At 35.3% G+C, this 22,176-nt stretch overlaps 1 protein-coding gene across 1 annotated transcript in view; it reads left to right on the forward strand.

Annotated features, from left to right (window-relative positions):
• AASDHPPT (aminoadipate-semialdehyde dehydrogenase-phosphopantetheinyl transferase) overlaps positions 1–20,765 on the forward strand; it is a 52,973-nt gene extending 32,208 nt beyond the window's left edge. The window contains exons 3-6 of the mRNA XM_043994951.1: positions 7,381–7,502; positions 7,999–8,160; positions 15,893–15,970; positions 17,499–20,765. Of these exons, the coding sequence (XP_043850886.1) occupies positions 7,381–7,502; positions 7,999–8,160; positions 15,893–15,970; positions 17,499–17,663 (527 nt within the window). The 3' untranslated portion in view covers positions 17,664–20,765. The remainder of the gene's footprint in view (positions 1–7,380; positions 7,503–7,998; positions 8,161–15,892; positions 15,971–17,498) is intronic.
• The last annotated feature ends 1,411 nt before the right edge of the window (positions 20,766–22,176 follow it).

Here is a 22,176-nt window from a genome sequence, read left to right on the forward strand (position 1 = left end):
AAGGCCAAGTTTTCTTTTTTTAACAGTTTATAGCCATAAAAATAAAAGTACAGAACTTACTGTACCTGATATTTAATCCTTATGAATTATGTATGAATTATGTTTTATTAGAATCTATTTTATGAAGCAGTATAACTACAATATACTACTAAAAAAAAAAAGCATGTGTGCTATGATGTGCCACTAAGCATACTACTGAATTCAGACAGATAGACAAGCAGATGGGCAGACGGGCAGACAGGCAGACACGCATACCAAGAAATATTCTGTAGTAGTTAAAATCTGTTATAAGAATGATCTTTCCCTAGTTGTTTGGCAGGTTGACTAATCTCACCACCTTTACAATTATGGGTGATCTAAAAGTCCTCTGGACAAATTTGGAAGAGCCCTTTTTCCTGAGTCCCTCTATTCTCCTGTGTTAAAAAATTACCAGAAAAGACAAATAGACTTTGGTTTCAGAGGTCCCCAAATCTGAACTCTGCCATTCTTTATCTTAGTTCCTTCCATTTTCCCCAGAGCTTTTGAATTTGAAAGGCCTCAGAGGTTTTCTAGTCTGAATAGCTCAATAAAGAATCCCATGAACCGGGGCAGCTAGGTGGCATAGTGGATAAAGCACCAGCCCTGGTTTCAGGAGTACCTGAGTTTAAATCCAGCCTCAGACACTTGATACTTACTAGCTATGTGACCTTACTAGCTATGTAACCCTCACTGCCCCGGCAAAAAAACCCAAACAAACAAAAAAACCTATCCAGCTTTGCTTGAAATCTCCAACTGGTTGGGGACCCTATGAGGTAGGCCACCCACTCTATTTTGGTACCAATTTAATAGGACATCTCCCTGTATCAAGATGAAATCAACTTCTACGTGTTATTTCAGGTTCTTCTTTTGGGGGACAAAGAAAGCAAGTATAACATTTTTTTTGACTACTCTTTAATGAGCATGCTTCAGTTTGTATGTAGTATACATTATGTTCAGTGTGTAGTACCTAGAATACAGTATGGATTATTACCACATTCATTTTGTTTGTTTTGGTGAGGCAATTGGGGTTAAGTGACTTGCCCAGGGTCACACAGCTAGTAAGTGTTAAGTGTCTGAGGTCAGATTTGAACTCAGGTACTCCTGACTCCAGGGCCAGTGCTCTTATCCACTGCGCCACCTAGCTGCCCCACCACATTCATTTTGGAAACAGTATATCAGTGCAGCCTAAGATCATATTAGCTCTTTTGTCTGTCATGGTACATTGTTGACTTATACCGGGTTTTGAAATCCTTTAAAACCCCCAAATCTTTTTGTTTTAACTTGAATTATTTGTCTAACCATACCTTTTCTTATGCTTTAAAAAATCCATGGACCTCTATTAAATTTCATTAGATTCATCCCACTGTCCTAGCCTATGGAGATCAATAAAAAAAAATAGGATCATTGATTTATAGTTATAACATATCTTAAAGGTGACCTAATCCAACATTTTTCAGTTGAGGAAACTGAGGCTCATAAAGATTAAATGTTTGCTATTATAAAGGCATTAAGTGATAGAGCCATGATATGAGCCCAGGCTCTTTGATTCTAAATAATGAATGTTTAGTTACTCCTGAGTTTTGTGTCATGTTCACATTTGATAAACATGTCATCAGTTCCTTTATCCATGTAATGGATAAAACTGAGTAAGGACCAAAGGGAGATCTTTGTGGTAATCTGCTTTAAACTTCTTATTGTCATAGGTACTTTAATAATTCTTAGAATTCTACTTATTAAGTTGGTTTTAAATATATACATTCTCTCAACTAGAAATTTCTCTCCATTTTGATCATGAGGACAGCATGAACCACTTTACTACATTCCTTGCCAAAAATCCAAATGTATTATGTCAACAGCACTGTTCTGGTCTGCCTGTCTAGTAAAAATATCATAAAAGGACGTAACTTTCTCCAGACACTTTTAAGTCATTATTGACTCCCAATGATCACTGTTTCCCTTTCTAAATGCTATAAAAACTTCCCTTTAATATAGGAATTCTTAATTTTTTTTTTAATCATAGACCCAGCTGACAGTGTGAAGTCTAAACTTCTCAGAATAATGTTTTTAAATGGATAAAATAAAATACATAGAATTTGTAGGAAAGCAATTATATTGATGTAAAATTACCAAAAAATGTTAAAAAATCCAGATTCATGAGCACCACCTTAGGAACACCTGTTTTAATGGTATGTAGAATTTTCACAGATTTTAAAGTCAAAATCAATTATTTGTCTACTACTATTGGCAATATTATAGTCCCTCTCATATTTTCTATGATTTTTCAAATTTCATCAATAGCAGCTCAACTATTACATCCATATGCTGGGGAGTAGTTCATAATTCATCTAGCTCTGATGACTTGGACTCATGAAAGTCAGAGATGTTCACTTCCTCATTCAACTCCTTATTAACTTTTTTTTTTTGGTTCTTCAACTTTATGAATAAAATTAGTTCTTGATAAAGAATATAGAAGCAAAATAAGAATTAGCTACTTCAGCTGTCTCTTTGCAATCATTTATGCTTATCTCCTTGCCAATGACCAGTGGGCCCTCTGATTTTTCTTGGACCCTCCTCTCCCCCTTCCCTCATATAGCTATAAAAACCCTTTTGGTTGTCTTTAGCAGTCAGTAAAGATTTATTAATTGTGTTTTATGTGCTAGACATCTTGCTAAGCACTGAAGTTAAAAAGAGGTATAACAGTCAAAAAACCTACTCCCTGCTACCTGTGAGGAGCTCGCAAACCAGTGAGGGAAGACAACATGGTGAACAATTATCTAAAAGGCTATATATGTGAGAGATTGAAAATAATCCAGGGGATTGTTAAAAGTGACCTGTATAAGGTGGGAGTTTAGTTGGGTCCTGAAGGAATCCATGGAAGCCAGGAGGAAAGGATGTTAAAGGAGAACATTCCAGGCATGGGATTTAGATACTGGAGTCCAGAGATGGTTTCTTGTTCTAGGAATAATAAGGAGACCCGTGTCATTGGAGCAAAGGGAAGGGGTGTAAAGGCATGTGGGAAAGGAGGTAGGTTATGAATGATTTTGAACACCAAACAGTTAATTTTATATTTGTTTCAGAAGATAATAGGGAATCATTGGAGTTGAAGGAGGTGATGTGGTTAAACCTGTGCTTTAGGAAGATAAGGGTTTTGTACATGGGTTGTGGTAGTGTTAGAGGAAAGAAGGGAACTTATACAAGAGAAGTTACAAAGATAAAATTGACCAGCCTTAGTAACAGACAGGATATGGGTTGAGTGAGAGAGAGTGGGGAATCAAGCATGATAGGTTGTAAGCTTAGGTGACTTGGGAAATGGTAGTGCCCTAGACAGTTATAGGGAAGTCTAGAAGGGGAGAAGATTTTGGGGAAAGATAATGAATTCCATTTTGAACATGAGTATAAAATGTATATAGGACATTTAGTTTGAAATGTCTTACTAGAGTTGGTGACTGGAGGTCAGTAGAGATGTTAGGCTGGATCAGTAAATCTGAGAATCATCAGCCTAGAGATAATGATTGAATAAATATGAGCTGTTGATATTACCATGTGAAATAGTATAGAGGGAGAAGAGAAGAGGGCCTAGGACAGAGTGCTGTGAGATACCTACTGCTAACAAGCATGAACTGGATGAAGATCCTGCAAAGGAGCCTGAGGAGAGGTCTGATAGGTAGGAGGAAAACCAGCAGAAAGTTGTGTCCCCAAAACTGAGAGAGTGTGTATCAATGGGGAGATGATGGTTGCTGCTGTCAGAGCCTGCAGAGAGGTCAAAAAGAATGAGGACTGAGGAAAGGCCATTGGATTGGTCTTAAGAGAGCATTAGGGGGCAGGTAGGTGGCGCAGTGAATAAAGCACGGGCCCTGAATTCAGGAGGACCATAGTACAAATCTGACCTCAGACATTTGACACTTACTAGCTGTGTGACCCTGGGCAAGTCACTTAACCCTCATTGCCTCACCTGGCCCCCTCCCCCCAAAAAAAGAGCATTAGTAACTATGGAGAGAACAATTTTGGTTAAATTATAAGTTTGGAAGCCAGACTGTAGAGTTAACAAGAGAATAAGAAAGGAATTGAGATTTTAACTCTTCTCAAGGAGTTTAGCCACAAAAGGCAGGAGAGATTTGAGGAGATAGTGGGGGATGGATGGATGAAGGGAGAACTTTTTGAGGATGGGGAGGAATGGGCATGTTTGTAGTCAGGAAGGATGCATCTAGTAAACAGAGCTTGAAGATAAGTGAGTGTGGTGTTTATAGAGGGATCAATCTGCTGAAGAAGACAATGGAATGGGATCATTTGGGAGCGTATAGAACAGTTAGATTTGGCAAAGAACCACCTTTTCATATGAAGTAGGGTTGAAGGAAGAAATACTGGCAGAAGACATCTATGTAGTGTGAGATAAGGAGGAAGAGTTTCTGTCAAATGGCTTCAATTTTTTCAGTAAAGTATGAAGCAAGTTTCTCAGCTGAATGGGTGAGGAAGGAGGAGCCATGAGAGATTTACAGAAGGAAACAAAAGGTTGGATGAGCCACTGTGATGAGTGGAATAATGACTTAATTAGGGAGGTGTAGAAGGATTGCCTTGCAGCAATGAGGGCCCACTTGGTTATGTAACATACTCAGCCTGGCAGTTGCATGACTTTTTCCACTATTGTTCAGCAGCACATATGTAAGAACAAAGACGTCATATGGTTTGAGTGATCCAAGGCAGAGGCTCAACCAGGCAAGATGGGCAATGTGACAAGGGGTTTAAGGAACTTAAGAGAAGAGGGCATTATGGAGTTGAACTGGTTTCCTGATGGGTCAACATAGTGAAGGGAGGAAAGGGTAGCCAGTGCCAAGGCAGTAATCTGGGAGAGAATTAAGATATTGAGGGGTTGGAGATCTTGACGTGAATACACAACTGGATTTGGAGTTGTAAGGCAGAGGGAGAGGTGGCATAACTAAAAGAGTGGGATATGATAAAGGGATTTCAGAGTTCACAAACATTGAAGCAGATGATTTGTTGGTGATGGCAAGATTGAAGGTATGACCATCATTGGCATCATTGTGTGTGGCTGAGTTAGGGTAGAGGAATAGGACATGTGAAATGAGGAATTTGAGAATTTGTGAAGTTGCAGTGTTTGAGGGAATTTCAGTATGTATGCTGAGGTAGTGTGAGAGCAGGAGTTGGGAAGGAGAAAGACTGAGAGCCAGGCATTGAATTCATTGAGCAGAGGGCAATAGCTACCAGAATGTGGTTTGGGGTACTTATGGATAGAGTGAACCTCAGAGGAGGAGAGGTTACTGAGTCCTGGTGCTAATGGGAGAACCTGAGTGGCTGTGGAGATTAAGTACAGGGGAGTGAGTGAAAGTGTAGCTTTTACTATAAAGGGCAGCCAGGGATGCTGTGTCATTAGAAGGGAGCTATGTTTGAGTGAGAGTTGGAAGACAGTGAAAAAGGAAAAGATTTAAGATGAAAGCTATTTTTGCTGCCCATGGAACAGACTTTCCAGAGTCCATAGTTAAAGGTGTGAGTAACTTCGGAGTGGGTGGTTATGAGTATGTTGGGGGTGGGGATAGAGCTTAAGGGGAATAGTAATACAAGATCAGGCAGTGTGGGATGATGAATTTGGTTTGAATGATGATCCATGGGTGTTCAGAATGACTGACATGGGGACAGTATGACCTGAGAGGAACTTGTTAATAATTATTAAGGGAAAATTTTAGATAAATTTTTCAATGTCCATAGTAGGATTTTGGCTTCAAGCAGCACTTTATTGTTCCTGACACTACTCTTATTGTGTTACTCCATAAAATGCTAAAGATTTGAATTCATCCTATTACCTGCCTTTCAACCCGCCTGTTATGGAGTAGCTAGGTAGCATAGTAGATAGAGCACTAGCTTTGAAGTTGAGAGGATCTGAGTTCAAATGTGAACTCATACAATTATTAGCTGTGTGACCCTGGGCAAGCCACTTAACCCCAATTGCCTTAAACATCTGGGGCCATGTCCAGTAATCCTGATATCTGTCTTGCCACTGGACCCAGATGGGTTCTGGAGGAGAGAGTGAGGTTGGTGACTTCACACACAGCCCTCCCTCACTTAAATCTAATTCACTGCAAGTCATGACATCATCCCTATGTCATGATCTTTTTCGAGAATGAAGGACAAACAACAACAATCTGTCTGTCTCCTCTTTAATCATATTTATCATGTATTCACAATTCACACTGGTCTCCTTAGACACTCCATATTTTCTTCTTTCTTGGATTCTTTTGTTTTTTAGTAATTCATGACAAGTTTCCACCCCCTTGAGTCTAATTATGCTCTATAATTTTAGACTTTATGAACCTAATCTCATTTTCTGTGAATTCTTGGATGTTCACTCTCCTCCAGTTGTGCAACTCTACTTCATCATTCTTCTTAAATATATCTTTTCAATAACATATACTCTTATAGTACTATGTTTTAGTTGTAAATTATATCATGCCAACTCTGAGGCCATTTAACTCTTTAAGCTTTTTTATCATTTAGTTTAGTACTTATTTATACTTTGTGCATTTATGTTTAGACATAGGTGAAGTTGTTTTATTATAGTCCTTTCTGCATATTGTCTCTTGTGAATTGTTGGGCTTATCCGGTAGTATCCTTTTTCCTGTGTCTTGTTTGCTATTTTATATTTTCCACAATAAGTTGCTCACTGCCCAGATCTACCTTTATTTTCTGAACCTTCTTCAGTTGTTAATACTGCTCAAAACATCACTTGTTCCCCTTAAGGGCTTCAATTTCTTGCCCAGAAGTTTGGGGTATTTGTAATAAGAGTCACTGGAAGTGGATTATTGTATTGATATTTGACAAGCTTTTGTTGGCTCGCTATTATGTCTAGAAACAGGCCGTGGGAAGATAGCATTGTTTCTCATGGTTCATGTCATATGACCACCCTGGTCCTCTCCAGTTGCCGCAGCTCTTATCTTCTTTCTCTTAGTAATATTGGAAGCACTTTAGCTGTGGGCATCTGTCTCATTGTTTTCTGTTCTGGCACCCCTTAGTAGGGTGTCATTCTAGCAGAATCATAAGTTCACACTAACTACTTTTGTGATGGAGATGGTCTTTTAGTCTTTGGTGTATTTTATTGTTTTAAAGTGTTTTATGTATGCATTAAGTTCCTTTTTGCAGTCTTTTTTCCATTACTTCATTAAAGTATTTGAGTAATGGAAGAAGAAGCCAAAAAGGAACTTATTTAAAATAAAACATTTAGGGTATGATATAATAAAATTACAGTGAACAACAGTGAAGGATACAATGTTAATATTTCTAGACGTTATATTGGAAAATGTTTCCCAAATGTTAAAATATCTAATTGTAATACTATATTTTCTCAATTGACAGGCCGAAGCTCAATTCCAGAATTTTTTCGCATTATGAATAGACAGTTTACAGAGAGAGAATGGAAGACAATCAAAGCTTTTGAAAATGAGTGGTCCCAGCTGGATACATTTTATAGACATTGGGTATGCTTTTATTCTGATTTTGATAATCAAAATTTATGGAATAGAGACCCCCCATTATTCCAGTTAAAATTTGGAAACAAAAGTATTACAGATCATCAGAAGTTCAACTATTAGTTGATTTAAGTAGGTGGTCATCTATGGTTTTTAAATTATTTTATATAGTATTTTCTGGTTAGTACCAACACATTTGACCTGTGTTTTGTTGAAGAATGGAGATTTTGTGTTATTAAAGATATAAAACATGGTACTAAGTCACCATTTCTAAATTCCTTTTTTTTTTTTCATGAATCATATGAATGAGATCCAGGATGCTGTGTTTAGCTCTGTGCTGTTTCTGTGACAGCAGGAAAACACTTTTTAGTAATAGTGTGTTTGGGGGAAAGTAACATAGAGTCATAGAACCAAACACGTAGGGCTTACAAATTTTATATTGTTTGAAACAACTTTTTATCTTCCAAGTACTTTAACTGAAACATCCAATCTTTTGATATTTTAGGCACTAAAAGAAAGCTTCTTAAAAGCCATTGGGGTTGGAATAGGATTTAAACTACAGCGAATTGAGTTTAATATATCCCCACTGCATCTGGAAGTAGGCAAAGTATATAGAGAAACAAATATGCTACTTGATGGAGAAGAGGAAGAAGAATGGGCATTTGAGGTAAAGAAATCAGATTTTTTTCTCAAGGATTTTCACATTCTTAGTATGTTTTAACTAATTTGAAATGCCATATGAATATTATACTTCACTTTCTAAAATAAGTACATTGCAACTTCTAGTAGTTTGAACTAAGTAGTTCTACTGCTGAACCTATTACTTAGTTCTTCATCTCTTGTCAGTCTGGTTTTTCCCTGCTTCCTCACTTTACTTAAATTGCTCTTTTTAGAGGTCACCAACAACCTCCTAATCACACTCCCTTAACCTCTGTAAGGGCCAAATTTAGTATTGGAAGAGTTAATTGGGTGGCTCACCTTAATATTAGGGTAAGAAAAGAAACAAAACAGGTTTATTAATGGGAATAAATTTAAAACATAAGTGAGGTTAATAGAGGTAGGAACAATATCTGAATCCCTGGGGTAAAAAGGCTTCAGGCACCCCAAACCTGCCTCTAGCCCAGCCAGCTCCAAAGAGCTAGCTTTGCCTCAAAAACACAAACTCACCACCACCCAAAATCTGCAGCTCTAAGGAAAATTAGCTTTGTAGTCTCTTCTGCTTTTGTCCAAAGGTCAAACACCAGCAGCTCCTCTGTCTCCCTTCCTTCCCCGTTTCTCTCAGAAAAACTCTCCTCTCCCTTTTCCTCTAACTCTCTCTGAAAGAACTGTCCCCTTTCCTGCCTCTCTCACAGGAAGGGTGGTTCTATCTCAATGCTGAGTCTCCAGTTGGTTTAACATACCCCCTGAACTGTTCCCATTATAATTTGGCCAAGCCCATGTGGGTGTGGGGAACTCCAGATGGGGTTTAGGCGTACTTAATTTTGATACTTTGACTCAATAAATGTTCTTTCTGTTGTTTGTTCTATAATCTCTTAAAGTACACACCCATCTTCTCTTAGGGTTTTTTTGTTTTGTTTTGTTTTGTTTTAGTGAGGCAATTGGGGTTAAGTGACTTGCCCAGGGTCACACAGCTAGTAAGTGTTAAGTGTCTGAGGCTGGATTTGAACTCAGGTACTCCTGACTCCAGGGCCGGTGCTCTATCCACTGCGCCACCTAGCTGGCCCTAAACAATTGTTTTTTTCTTTTTGTTTTTGCAGGCAATGGGGATTAAGTGACTTGCCCAGGGTCACACAGGTAGTAAGTGTCAAGTGTCTGAGGCCAGATTTGAACTCAGGTACTCCTGAATCCAGGGCCGGTGCTTTTCTCTTAGGTTTTTAAAGCTTGTATCTTTTCAGTCTGACCATGATGAGGCAAAGATGGGGTTATAAAAACTCCAAATCACAATTAATTCCTTATACCCCAAACCTTCAAGAGACTTCCAAGAAAAACTGTACTCTTTTCTTTTCTCTAAACATACATTACACTTATTCCTGGAATGTGGAAGGCCCTTAATAAATGCTTTTTCACTGACTGGCTGACTTTTATGGTTGAGATAGTTTATAGTTTTTTGTCTCCCTAGAATGCCCTTATCTGTGCCACCCCCCTACTCACAATCTATGCTTATCAGAATTTGAATTATCTTTCAAGATCCAGATCAAATGCCAACTTTTTCATGAAGGTTTTCCTTATGACCACAATGGTTTGTTATTTTTTTTCCCACTCAACCACGGTACCATTTTTTAACATTTTGTATGGCAGATGCTTATAAGGCAGTTGTCAGTTTTTGTATTGGTTTTCTCTTTCCCCTTACTAAATTGTAATGATCAGTGAGTACAGAAACCAGAACTTTGTCATTTTTGTGTACCTGTTCTACAAATGTTGGTTCCTTTCATATATCAAGTATTAATGAAATGTTTGTTTGATTGAATAATTTTTCCTATAAGAGTGTGTTGATCAAAATAAAGGTAAATTGAGTCCCAGAGTTCCAAGCACGATCATTTTATTGACAAAGGGCAAAGGGTCTCAGGCCCTTCTGAAAATCTAAGACCCCAAATGAGAGGGACAGCTCTCTTTTATGGACAAAAGGAAGAACATCCAGAATAAAAGGCAGCATCATAGAGGGGGAAAACAATATGATTGGTTTCAGAGACTATAGTGTCATAGACATGAGGAATAATATGATCGGCTAGAAATTAGGAGTGAGGGTATAGCAACAACCCCTCCTTCCATCCTGTTATAAGAAGTATTCCCTGTTTGAGTCCACCTGCAAGGACTGTTTAGTGAAAGTGGACCAGACTACCTTGGATAACAGACAAGATTTCCTTGCATGTGCCTGCATCTTTCAAGGATAGCAGATTTCCTTAAGGCAAGAATAGAACAGAACTTAATTCAGAGACAGTAAGTGATTTATAGGAAAACTGACTTTCTAAATATAACTCTGAGACAAATGAAACATGACTTAGGCAGTTACAAAAATGTCAACAGAGATACAGAATGAAATCAGTAACAAAATAGAATCAGTTTGATTTTTCCTAATTTTCAGAGCAAAAGACCAGTGTTGAAGATGGATGTAAAAAATGGGTAATATCATCCAAAAAACTAGCATAGTAAAGGCTCTTTATAATGAACAATTTGGTGTCAAACCAATTACATTTTTAACCAATATAAGTAATAAATATCAGGAGAAAATGTTCTCATTTGCTGTTTATTTATTTTTAGAAAATATATATTCAGGTTCTGATTGTTAGTAATTACATTTAGACCATTTTTAATTTGTCTCACATCATTGAAGAATTAGAATTTGGTCTTCAGAAGAGACCTAAGAAAGTAGTTTTGTGTATGTTCACATATGCTTTAAAATCTCATCTCTGCAATCTAAAAACATAGTAAAACTTGATGAAATAAGATGTATGTTTATAGTGACAGTAATTTTCAAAAGTTTTCTTGCCACAATCTCATGAGGAGGAATGTTTGCTTTCTATGGTCCATCTTATATTGTTTTCCATGGCCCAACATTAGGGAAGTCATTTGAAGGAAGAATCTTGTAAAAATTCATACCTGTCCTACTGTGATTCTCTACATATTTATTTTGATATTTTTATGAATCTGGTCTCTCTTTAATGTAATCTCTTCCTAAATCCTCTAGAGAGCAAGTATACACTATCCTGGAAGGCTTACTCTAAGTGTAATGTATAAGAAATCAGCTATTACCCTTTTCTCTCATTACATGTCTCATGACTTCTCCTTGATAGCTACTCATTTTGATGATTTTATATGACTTCCTCTATGCAAGTAATCCTTAGAGATTTTCTTCAACCTATATAATTGTATGATGTGTGTTTTTGTTGACATTTGGATAATTTGAAATTTTAATTTCTCTAATATCCTGGCATTTCATAGTTTACCACCATATTGCATTATTGGGAGAATGTTGGGTGTAAAGAATTAATTGTGATTGAGGTTTCTCTGACCCCATCTTTGGCTAAAATTAGCAGCCCTGGTGCATGCCCTGGCTGGCCTCAGGTGCTGCCCCTTCCGCTTTGGCAAGGTGCTTCATCCATGGCGCTACAGCTCACATCATCACCTTGCACCAACGCCTATGTGGGCCTGGCCAAATTATAGTGACTGGAAGCTCGGTGAGGGCAGTCAGGTGACCCTGGCATCCAGAAACTGGGGTGGCTGGTGTTTGTACAGCCGCCTGTTGATTCTGTTAATCAGGGCTGCCAGCCAATTAGCTTGGGGCTGTGTGTATGTGGACCCTGTTTCCTGCGGAAGAGGGGCCTTTTGGGATAGAGAGAAGGGAGGAGTCAATTCATTCCAGCGGGCACGAGGGAGAGGGTTAGATGCGGTGCAGTTGAGTGCAGTTGGTGTGATTTCAGGTTATATTATTTTGCTTCCCCTATTCCCTTTTTCCCTTGTCCCTAGTTCTACTAATCTTACTTGTGTTTTAAATTTGTTCCTGTTAATAAACCCTGTTTCGTTTTTTAAAAGAGGCTGTTAATTTCCTTGCTTACCCCAATATTACGGTGAGCTGTCTAACACTCCCCAATTAAAATTTGGCCTTTATATGGGAGAATATTAATAATAAAATATGAGTTTAGGAGTCTATAACTTTTCATATGTAACTTACGCTACATATTTTTTCTTACTAAATTCTGATCACAGGACAGTGTGTATCTGCAAAGCCTGTTGAAGATGAGTGGACTAAATCAGTTGCCCTTTAAATTGCATATTATAATCTGCATAAGATACATTTTTCAACAACTTATTTTTCCTGTATGAATTGCTAGGCTGATCTCTTTTGAGGATCTGTTCATCTTATATAGGAAAATGAGATATTGTTTTCCAGAGTTGGTGAGTACAGTTAACACAGAATCATCTGTCACCAACTTTAGGCCACCCTTCCCTTGGACATTGCATAGGATATCATTCATGAGCACCTTTATGAAACATATCTCTTTGTTTTATGGCTTGATAATTAAAGAATTATTGAACAAAGTTATGTATATCTTAGGATCTCAGGATATGCATTCAAGATTCCTTGTTGGAGGAGAATGAGTTAGGCTTTGTTTTGTTTTACCTAGTCAAATAAAATTTAATTCAACACATTTCTCACCTATTCTCTATAAAGGTAAATAAATATGTTCAGTAATTCTCTATCAAGCCATAAAACAAAGAGATGTTTCCTAAAGGTACTCATGGATGATATTCTATGTGTCTCCTTAATTTCTCATGGTCCTAGGCTGTATGATAGTGGAGGCAGAGAGAGAGCTTCAGCATGTCAGTTAGTGAGAGCAGGAGAAAAGCCCTTCAAAAAGTACTGTGTGGCGTTTTCCAAGGGGTTTTATCCTTTTTTTTTATAGAGGCAGGTTTTTATACATTAATCAAATCTAATTGGGTCATTATACATCAAACAAATCTAATTGGTTAGAATTATTTTAAATCTAATTGGTTGACATGCCTTAAAGGTGGTCTATATTATAATGAAATATAGGGATGATATCAGGTCACTCTACTCTTGGTAGGGAAAGTAATATTAAGCTCAGCTCAGAGTAGTCCATTATCTAGGTGTGGTTTAATCTCATCAGTCCTTCTGAAATCTAGACAAAAGAATCTATCTTCATTCTTTTTGTTCCCTTGGGTTTGTCCCAGATGAGATTTAATCGTCTTAAGGAGAACTGACTTTCTGGAGATAGAGGTGGAGTGGAGGAGGAGAGAGCATGGGGAAAGGGAGGGAGAAAGGACTGATCCTTGGGTCCCTCAAGAAATTGATTATTAATAATTATTTCTCATATAATAAGGTATCCAAATTTCTCTATGTCTAGAGTTACTAGTGGGACAATGGAGGGAAAAAGAGCAGGTGGAGGAAGATGGGATGAAGAGCTTATAGTAGGAATTTATAGGTATATATATGTGTGTGTATACACCTATCTTACACACTATCTTGCATTTAATGATTTAAACAGAAAAATGTTTTAGGATTGGAATTTTCTCACAGGAGATTGTCACAATGTTTACATCATATGGAACACTATTCCAGACCATTTCCAGGATCTGAAATAGCTTTATTTACAAAACCAATAATTCTTAGTCTTCCAATGCCGCATATCTTAAATATGCATCTTATTTTTCTTGATTTTTCCATAACTTATCTGAATATTGAATTTAAAAGTATAGAAACCCTACTCTATCAGGAAAATACCATGTAAACTTTAAACACTGCATAAATATGAGTTATGAAAGATGAAATATTATACCATAAGAGACTTCCTAGATTTTTTATAGGATGTTGCTTGCAATTTCACTTGTGATAAAAACACCTTAAGATTTGCCTTTGGATGGGAAGGGAGATCCTTAAAAAAGGATGCTTAAAATGAATGGTACCTATATCATCCCTGTGGGGAGAAAGTATAAAAAATGGAATGTTTTCTCTCCTTAAGTTGTTATGTTCAGTAAAGATCATTTTTCCTAACAGCTAGTCACTGTTTCATCTTTTTAGTAATACTGAATAACAGTAGATAGCTTTATTGTATCTGAAATACATCTTAAAAGATTATTTGGACTCAAATCTTAATTATCTTCTTCAAAAAGTAAAATAATCCTTCTGCCTGCAAAACTAGTTGAGGTGTTTGAATAAAATAAGTGAGCTCAAACTGGCAAAGTAAATGGGATTACTTTTAGGTCAATTTCAGTTTTAGTATCCACAATTTTTTATGGGCATAAAATCACATGGTTAGAAGTAGACGACTTTGAAAATATAGGTTTTAATGTTTTTCAGATGGCTTTACACTAACCTTTTGTACAATAGCAGTGGGAGTCTACATTAGCAGTTAACATTGGAATATTGCAACTTGTAACAGTGCACTAGCTGACCTCCTTATGTTAATAACAGTCATTGAAGAATCCTCTTTGCTTTTGTTCTTTAAAATTTCATCCATGCCTCTGACAATGGCTGAGTAGACAAGATAAAATTGACTTTGGACATCAGAATATAATAGTATCTTTACCCTAAATGGAAATAAGAAAAGTAGATAAATTAAGCAAGGCATTTTTAGTACACATGTAGTGAAGAGAAGCTGGATGATTATTTTAAACTATAGACTTGTATAAAAAAGTAATAGACATGCAAGAATTACTGGTTTGAGTCATTCTATTCATACATTTCTAGCCAAAACCACATCTCTCTGTCATTATAGTTTTTTAAAACAGTGTTTTAATTAAAGATTAAAAAAAAAAGTTGCTTGCCTTGCTCAAAGTTTTCTAAAACCAAAAACTTTATGGAGAAATATCTCATGCTTATTCTCAATTAAAAATTTTTTCTATCAGTTAATAGATAATTGTTATACATTTGCTCAAAAATTATTTTTCTATAAAAAATCCTTAGAAAGTTTTCTTTAAATTAAATAATAGACCACATTTTATTGTTTTTTGTTTGTTTTGGTGAGGCAATTGGGGTTAAGTGACTTGCTCAGGGTCACACAGCTAGTGTTAAGTGTCCGAGGTAAGATTTAAACTCAGGTCCTCCTGAATCCAAGGGCAGTGCTCTATCTACTGCACCACCTAGCTGCCCCAATAGGCCACATTTTAAAGCATTTGGTTTTTTTTTTTGTTTGTTTGTTTGTTTAGGCCTACTAAAATATTCTTTATATGAAAAAGAGGTAACTCAGCTTTATGCATATCTCTCAATTTGACAGTTACTGCTTTTGTTTATATAGATTACTTTTGTTTCTAGTGTATTCTACTATCATCCTGACCTTTTAAAACACTATAACTAAAACAGCTAATTTGGGATCTTTTACGATCTTTTACATATTTCATCATACTTAAATAATAATTTTTTATTTTGTTTGAAAAAAATGTTGCATGCTATTTTTCTTATTAAACCTCTTTCTTTTTTTTCTCATTTCACAATATTATTGCATAGTAAAAAAAAGGAAATATCAAATGAAAAGAAGGAAGATGAAGTATAGAAAATCATTGATCTTTTTAAAGCATTTTCATATTTAAAAGGAAACATTATATGAATCAGTAAAGGTTTTCTAAATTTAAAGTTTTATTTAATTTTTGACAATCTTATTTAGTTATTCATAGTCTTTTCCGCTTAAAATCTCAACATCTGCTGTTTTTAATTTAAGCCTTTTGTTTTTCAATATGATGTGTAGTAATTAAAAAAAATCATGGACACATGTTATTATTTTGGATTTCCATTTTGTCTGCATCTTGTAATATGCTTAACCAAGCATAGTCAAATGTGTTACTGTGATTAATAATAATAATAATAATAATCATGATGATATATGCTATTAAAACAAACATACAACTTCAAACCTGCAATAGATGTACTTATTTGCCTTTTCTAGGAAAGCAGATTGGATGAGTACCATCATATTGCAGTTGCTCTTAAGAAACCACTTGGATTAAAACCGCATAATCCTCAAGTAAGATAGTAAATCCTTTTGACAGAACTTTAAACTGCATCTATTAGTATTGATTTTTTCTTCTATTATGATGGGAACAAATAATTGTTTTATATTAAGTTGGGTATGACTTTTATAATTATAGAATTAATATTTTTCATTGATTCATTCTTAATTCTTAATTCTTTTCTTTCTTTCTTTTTTTTTTTTGGTGAGGCAGTTGGGGTTAAGTGACTTGCCCAGGGTCACACAGCTAATATGTGTCAAGTGTCTGAGGCCAGATTTGAACTCAGGTCCTCCTGAACCCAGGGCCAGTGCTCTATCTACTGTGTCACCTAGCTGCCCCCATTCTTAATTCTTATGACCAACTTTAATCAAGGATTTAAAATAGAATGTTTACCAAGAAATTCATGTTTGAATACATGTAGTTTATTGCTTTAAAAATTGTTAATTAATCTAGTAGAACATCATATCCTGTGACTACCATTTCAAAAGCTATAGAAGTGAATTCTTGTCTGGTGAACTGGTTGCATTAATCGTAATAGTCATTTAATTGAAACTGGTGGATATTCAGTAGCAATAATGAAATAGTCATTGGGAGGGTGGGAAGATAAGTTATGAAATTATTAAAAATGTTATTGTATTAAATACAATGGAGATTTAGTTACATTATATTGCTAGTCATAAGTTCCCCAGCTGCTTTGTTCCCTTCCATTAATATTTTCAGTACTCTTCAGTCCATCTTAGTTAAACAAACGTATCCTTAGCACTTTTGTCACTTGGGTACTACATGTACAGTGATGAAAAAACGATACAGTCCATGCCTTCAATAAGCTTATAATCTTCTTCTTCTTCTTCTTTTTTTTTAGTGAGGCAATTGGGGTTAAGTGACTTGCCCAGGGTCACACAGCTAGTAAGTGTTAAGTGTCTGAGGCCCAATTTGAACTCAGGTACTCCTGACTCCAGGGCCAGTGCTTTATCTACTACGCCATCTAGCTGCCCCTATAATCTTCTTAAAAAGGGAAGGGGTAGGCAGAGAGCAGGTTAGGATGGACAAAGTCTAGTACCAAAGTAGCATCATCATCATCATCATCATCATCATCATCATCATCATCATCATCATCTGTAAAGGTTATATCATGAGAAATTTTCTACCAGAGATGCACTAATCTGAGCATCCGGTTTCTCTCAGTTTTTAAACTTTGGCTCTTTATTCACTGCACGATAAAGTATGGCCATCTGTGTCCCAGAGATTTCTAAGATAAGTGTTCTGATTTTAGGGAATTGGATAAATAATTTCCTAAGGAAGCATTTCCTCTATGTAATTAAATGGATTTTGTTGCCTTATTCTCACTTCTTTATTTGTTATGATTTGTGATATGCAGTAATCCTTGAAACTCTACTACATTCTTAGTAGATGAAATTGAATTTAGTATTCCCAGCCTCTGATTGTATCTAATTAATTCTTTCTTAATTATCAGATCTTAAAATAGTATGGATCTAAATAGTGTTACATTAACATCTTCATATTTTATCTTCATATTTTTAGGTTCTTTCTCAAGGCCATGCTGAGCTTACTATGTCACATTTCACTTTTTTGACATTTGAAGATTTGGTAGCATCTGCTGTTCCTTTGACACCAGAAGATCCTTCTTACTGGGACAACTTTTGCTCCAAACAAGAGGAGCCACTTCGAAATAGTAGAAGTTTGTGATAATGCTCAAGAAATAGAAGTGAAAAACGAAGACTTAAAAAAATCCCAGGGTCACCCAGAAAATAGCTAATTAAAAGAATCAAATGATATTTCACAAAGTTGAACCAAATTCTGGGAGGTAAAAAGGAACCCATGAATGTAATTTGGGACCTAGAGACAGACTTATGGTTTTACTAATACCACGATGGGACAACAATATAAATTCACTGTATGTATTGTTGCAACTAAATGACCTTGTCTAAATTGTTTAAAATAAGGTATTTTGGTTAATAAGCAAGTAAGTATTAGTTAAGTACCTACCTACTATGTGCCAAACAGGGCTATTTGCTAGAGATGCATAGAAGAAAATGCAATAGTTCCTTTTTTTACTGGAACAAATAAAAAATTTTACTATTTTTTAAATAATGTTATTATTTGCCATTAAGCATCTTCTTATGAGTTACCATGCAAAGCATGTAGAATAGTAAAATAATTTTGATAATCAAACAGGTGATGACAGTCTTTACATATATTCCAAAGAAAAACATTAAAAATCAGACTATCGTGGCATATCTGCTTCTTTGGTCATGGCATTTTTCGTATTTGTAGTACCAACCTTATACTATTGTTATGAGGTTTAAATGAAATAATGTATGTAAAGTGTTTTGAAAACTTGAAAGTATTATTTTTTAAGCCAACTATTATTAATTTGTTAGTCACCTCTCCTTTTTCACATTTTTATTATTTTAATTTGTATTTTTCTGATTCTTAGTGATTTTGACATTTTTTCAGAGGACTACTGATAGTTTGCATTTTCTGTTTTATGCACTGTTCATATCCTTTAATCAATAAGATAATTATAGAGGCTCAATCTTAATCTTCTCAAAAGAATGGCTCTTAGTTATTAGAGGTCTTTAATGAAAACTCCCTTCCCCCCAACTATTTCTTTTTTTATCTGCATTGATTCTGTTTGTGCAAAAAGTTTCACATTTTGTATGATAGAAAATGTTTGTATAATCTTCACCTTTCTATGTATATACCTGTGTATAAATTCTTTCTCAAAATTGTGAGAACTCTATAGCTTTTTTGGTATGATTTTTATGATTTTATGGTATTATTTTAATATTAATATATTTTATTAATTTGAAAATTATTATGGTATTATTGTATTATGCTGGTTCAGATCTTGCCAACTTTCCTAGCAGTTTCGGTTGAATAGGACTTTATTCTTGGGGTGTGAGGAGAAATGGGCATCTCATTAAATGTGAGACTGTTACATGTATTTGCTTCTAGATTTGCTTATACCGTATACTGTTCTGGTGATCTCCTTTTTATTTTTCAATCTAATACCAGATGGTTTTGATCATTTGGGTGGGTGGTTCAGGACCTGTAATTTCATGTAATGACCAAACTTGACCAAAAGAGAAATGAAAACATACCCTCTTCATTTCTTTGTAGAGTTGGGGGACTGTCATATATTTTTTTAGTGTAGCATTTACTTTTTTTGTGAACTATGTTTTTACCTCCTCTTTATCCTATTTTTTTTGGGGGGGAGGGCAGGGCAGTGACGGTTAAGTGACTTGCCCAGGGTCACACAGCTAGTCAGTGTCAATTGTCTGAATCCGGATTTGAACTCAGGTCCTCCTGAATCCAGGGATGGTGCTCTATCCACTGTGCCATCTAGCTGCCCCCTATCCTATGTTTTAAGGGATGCCTCTGTGGGACCAAGAAAGGAGAAAGATATATTGGGAAATGTAGGTGAAGCAAAAACAAAAGATAACAGTAAAAATTTACCTAAAAATTAAATATGAAGATGGTAATTGATTGCATCAGTCAATTGCATCACCATACCACTGTTTTGAGTAACTGATAGACATTTGTCAGGTGAAAACAATCAAATGCAGGAAGTGTGAGCTAGGTGTGAATAGTGCTTGGACATCTTTGTTTAATTAAGATATTTCAACTAGGTATGACAAAAAGTCTGTTCAAATTAGTTTAAAGACTTTCTAATGTCTATTGGGGCTTGTATAAATCAAGAAGGTAGTTGGGATTTAAAGATTCAGATGTTTAAGTGCTTAGTGGTAGATGCTTTTAGCATAGCACCTGAGAAGGAATCGCTTAGGCAAGGAGAGTGCTTCGGCTTCAGCTGTGCCATCCACCTCTGTCTTGGTTTCAACTCCTTACCTTCCACTTTGGATAACCTTATGAACTTCTCAGGACCAGAGGACTTGGATTTGTTCATTGGTGGCCAGTATTGGTTGGCATTAGAAACAGAGTGGATGTGATAAGGAAAGACAAAATCAAGGCCCTAAAAGGGGAGCCCAGCAGAAATATTACCATTCCCAAGGGAACATCTTCAAGGAGTTATATTATCCCTGAGACACTTGCTAATATTTTATTTAAAATTTTTGTTTCAATAGTAATATTGATCTATACTTTTCTTTTTCTGTTTTGACTCTCCCTCGTTTAGGTTTTAAGACTGTATTTGTTCAACAGAGGAAATTTAAGAAGACACATTTTTTTTCCTGTTTTTTTTCTCAATTCTTGTAACTTTGGAATTAGGTTTTTTTTTTAAATGTTTGGTAGAATTTGCTTGTAAATCAACTTTGTCCTTTTTTTCCTTGTGAGTTCATGCATGTCTTGCTTAGTTTCTTTTCCTAAGTTAGAGTTCTTTAATATATTTCATATTCATCTAATAATTTGTATATTTAAATATTCATCTATTTTATTTAGATTGTCAGTTTTATTGGCAAATAGACAAAATGGTACCTGAAAAATTATTTCTTCTTCTTATTGTGAAGTCATCTTTTCCATTTTTGATATAGATAATTTGGTCTTTTTAAATCAAGTTAGCTAATTTTTTATCTATTTTGTGGTTTCCTTGTTTTATTTATTCAGTGGATTTTGTTTTGTTTTACTTTTAGTTTTGTTAATCTCCTTTGATTTTCAGAATTTTCATGTTGGTATTTAATTGGGATGTTTAATTTGTTGGTTTTAAAAGCTTAAAAAAACTTACATGTCAAATTCCTTCATCTTCTCTTTTTCTCATTTATTGAAAGTGTTTGAGGTAAATGTTCTCTAAGAATTGCTGTTGCTCAAAAATTGGGTATTTTGTCTCTTGTTAAAATTATTTTAATAAAATTATTGATTCCATTATTTGTTCTTTGGCCCACCATTCTTTAGGAGTGTTACTTAAATTCCAATTAATTTTTAATCTTTGTTTTAAAGTACTTTTATTGAATGTAATTTTATTGCATTATGGTCAGTAAAAGATGACTTAGTATTTTGGCTTTTTTTTGCATTTGTTTATGAGGGTTTTATATGCAAATAAATGGTCAGTTTTTGTGAAATGACCAACTATAGCTAAAAAAGGTATATTCCTTTCTGTTCCATTCAGTATTCTCTAGAGGTCTATCATATCTAACTTTTCTAAAATTATATTAAGTTCCTTTATTTCTTTTTAAAAAATTTCTTGTTGTTTAACTTTATTTATATCTACTTTGCTGCCTGTTTCTCTGTAACTCATTGAACTTTTCCTTTAAGAATTGAAATGCTATGTCATTTGGTGCATGTATATTTAGTGTTGATGTTAATTGTCCATGGTATCTTTTAGCAAAAGATAAATTCCCCTTTTATTTATTTTAATTAGGTGTGGTTTTACAATTACTTTACCTGAGAGCATGATTGCTACTGCTGCTTTTTCAAAATTTAGTTGAAGAATAATAGATTCTTCTCCATCCCCTTTTTCTAACTCTAGGTGTTTGTTTCAGGTTTGTTTCTGGTAAGCAACATATTGTTGGATTCTGGTTTCTAATCAATTCTCTTCAACGCTTCTCTTTTCTTGGTGAATTCATCCCATTCACATTCATAGTTATTTTTACTAATTATGCATTTCCCTTCATCCTATTCTCTTTGCTTTCCAATTTCTCTTTAAGAGTTTGTTTTACTGCTTCCTTGATCTTTCCTCTTTATGCACTTCTCTCCATTTCCCTTTACCCCTTTCCTTCCTATTTAGGATTAAATATATATATTTTTTTACTTTATTGTGTGTGTATATGTGTATTTTTCCTTCCTCTGACCAGTTCAGATAAGAATGAGGTTCAATTTAACCCACTTTCCCCTTTCTTATTGTATAAACTTTTACCTGGGTATCTCATTTATGTAAGATAATTTTCCCCATTCTTCTTATCTCTTCCTTTCCTCTCCCAGAGCATTACTCTTTCCAAACCTTTCCATTCTTCTTTGAACATCATCAGAACACTACAGAATCCTTCTAATCAAACTCCCTCTAGGATCCCTAATGAAGATAGAGTTCTGAAGGACTACCTGGTATCATCTCCTTATGTAGGAATGGAAACAATTTAACTTTGTTTAGTTTCTTATGATTGTTTGCTCATCTTTACCTGTTTATCTTTCTCTTGACTCCTGTATCTCTGTCATTTTCTTCTCAGCTCTTGTCTTTTCATCACAAATGTTTGAAAGCCCTCTATTTCATTAAAAATCCATTCCCCACTCCATAGGCTTATAGTTAGTT

Source organism: Dromiciops gliroides, chromosome 3 (genome assembly GCF_019393635.1).
Source record: "Dromiciops gliroides isolate mDroGli1 chromosome 3, mDroGli1.pri, whole genome shotgun sequence".
In the NCBI taxonomy this organism is placed as follows: domain Eukaryota; kingdom Metazoa; phylum Chordata; class Mammalia; order Microbiotheria; family Microbiotheriidae; genus Dromiciops; species Dromiciops gliroides.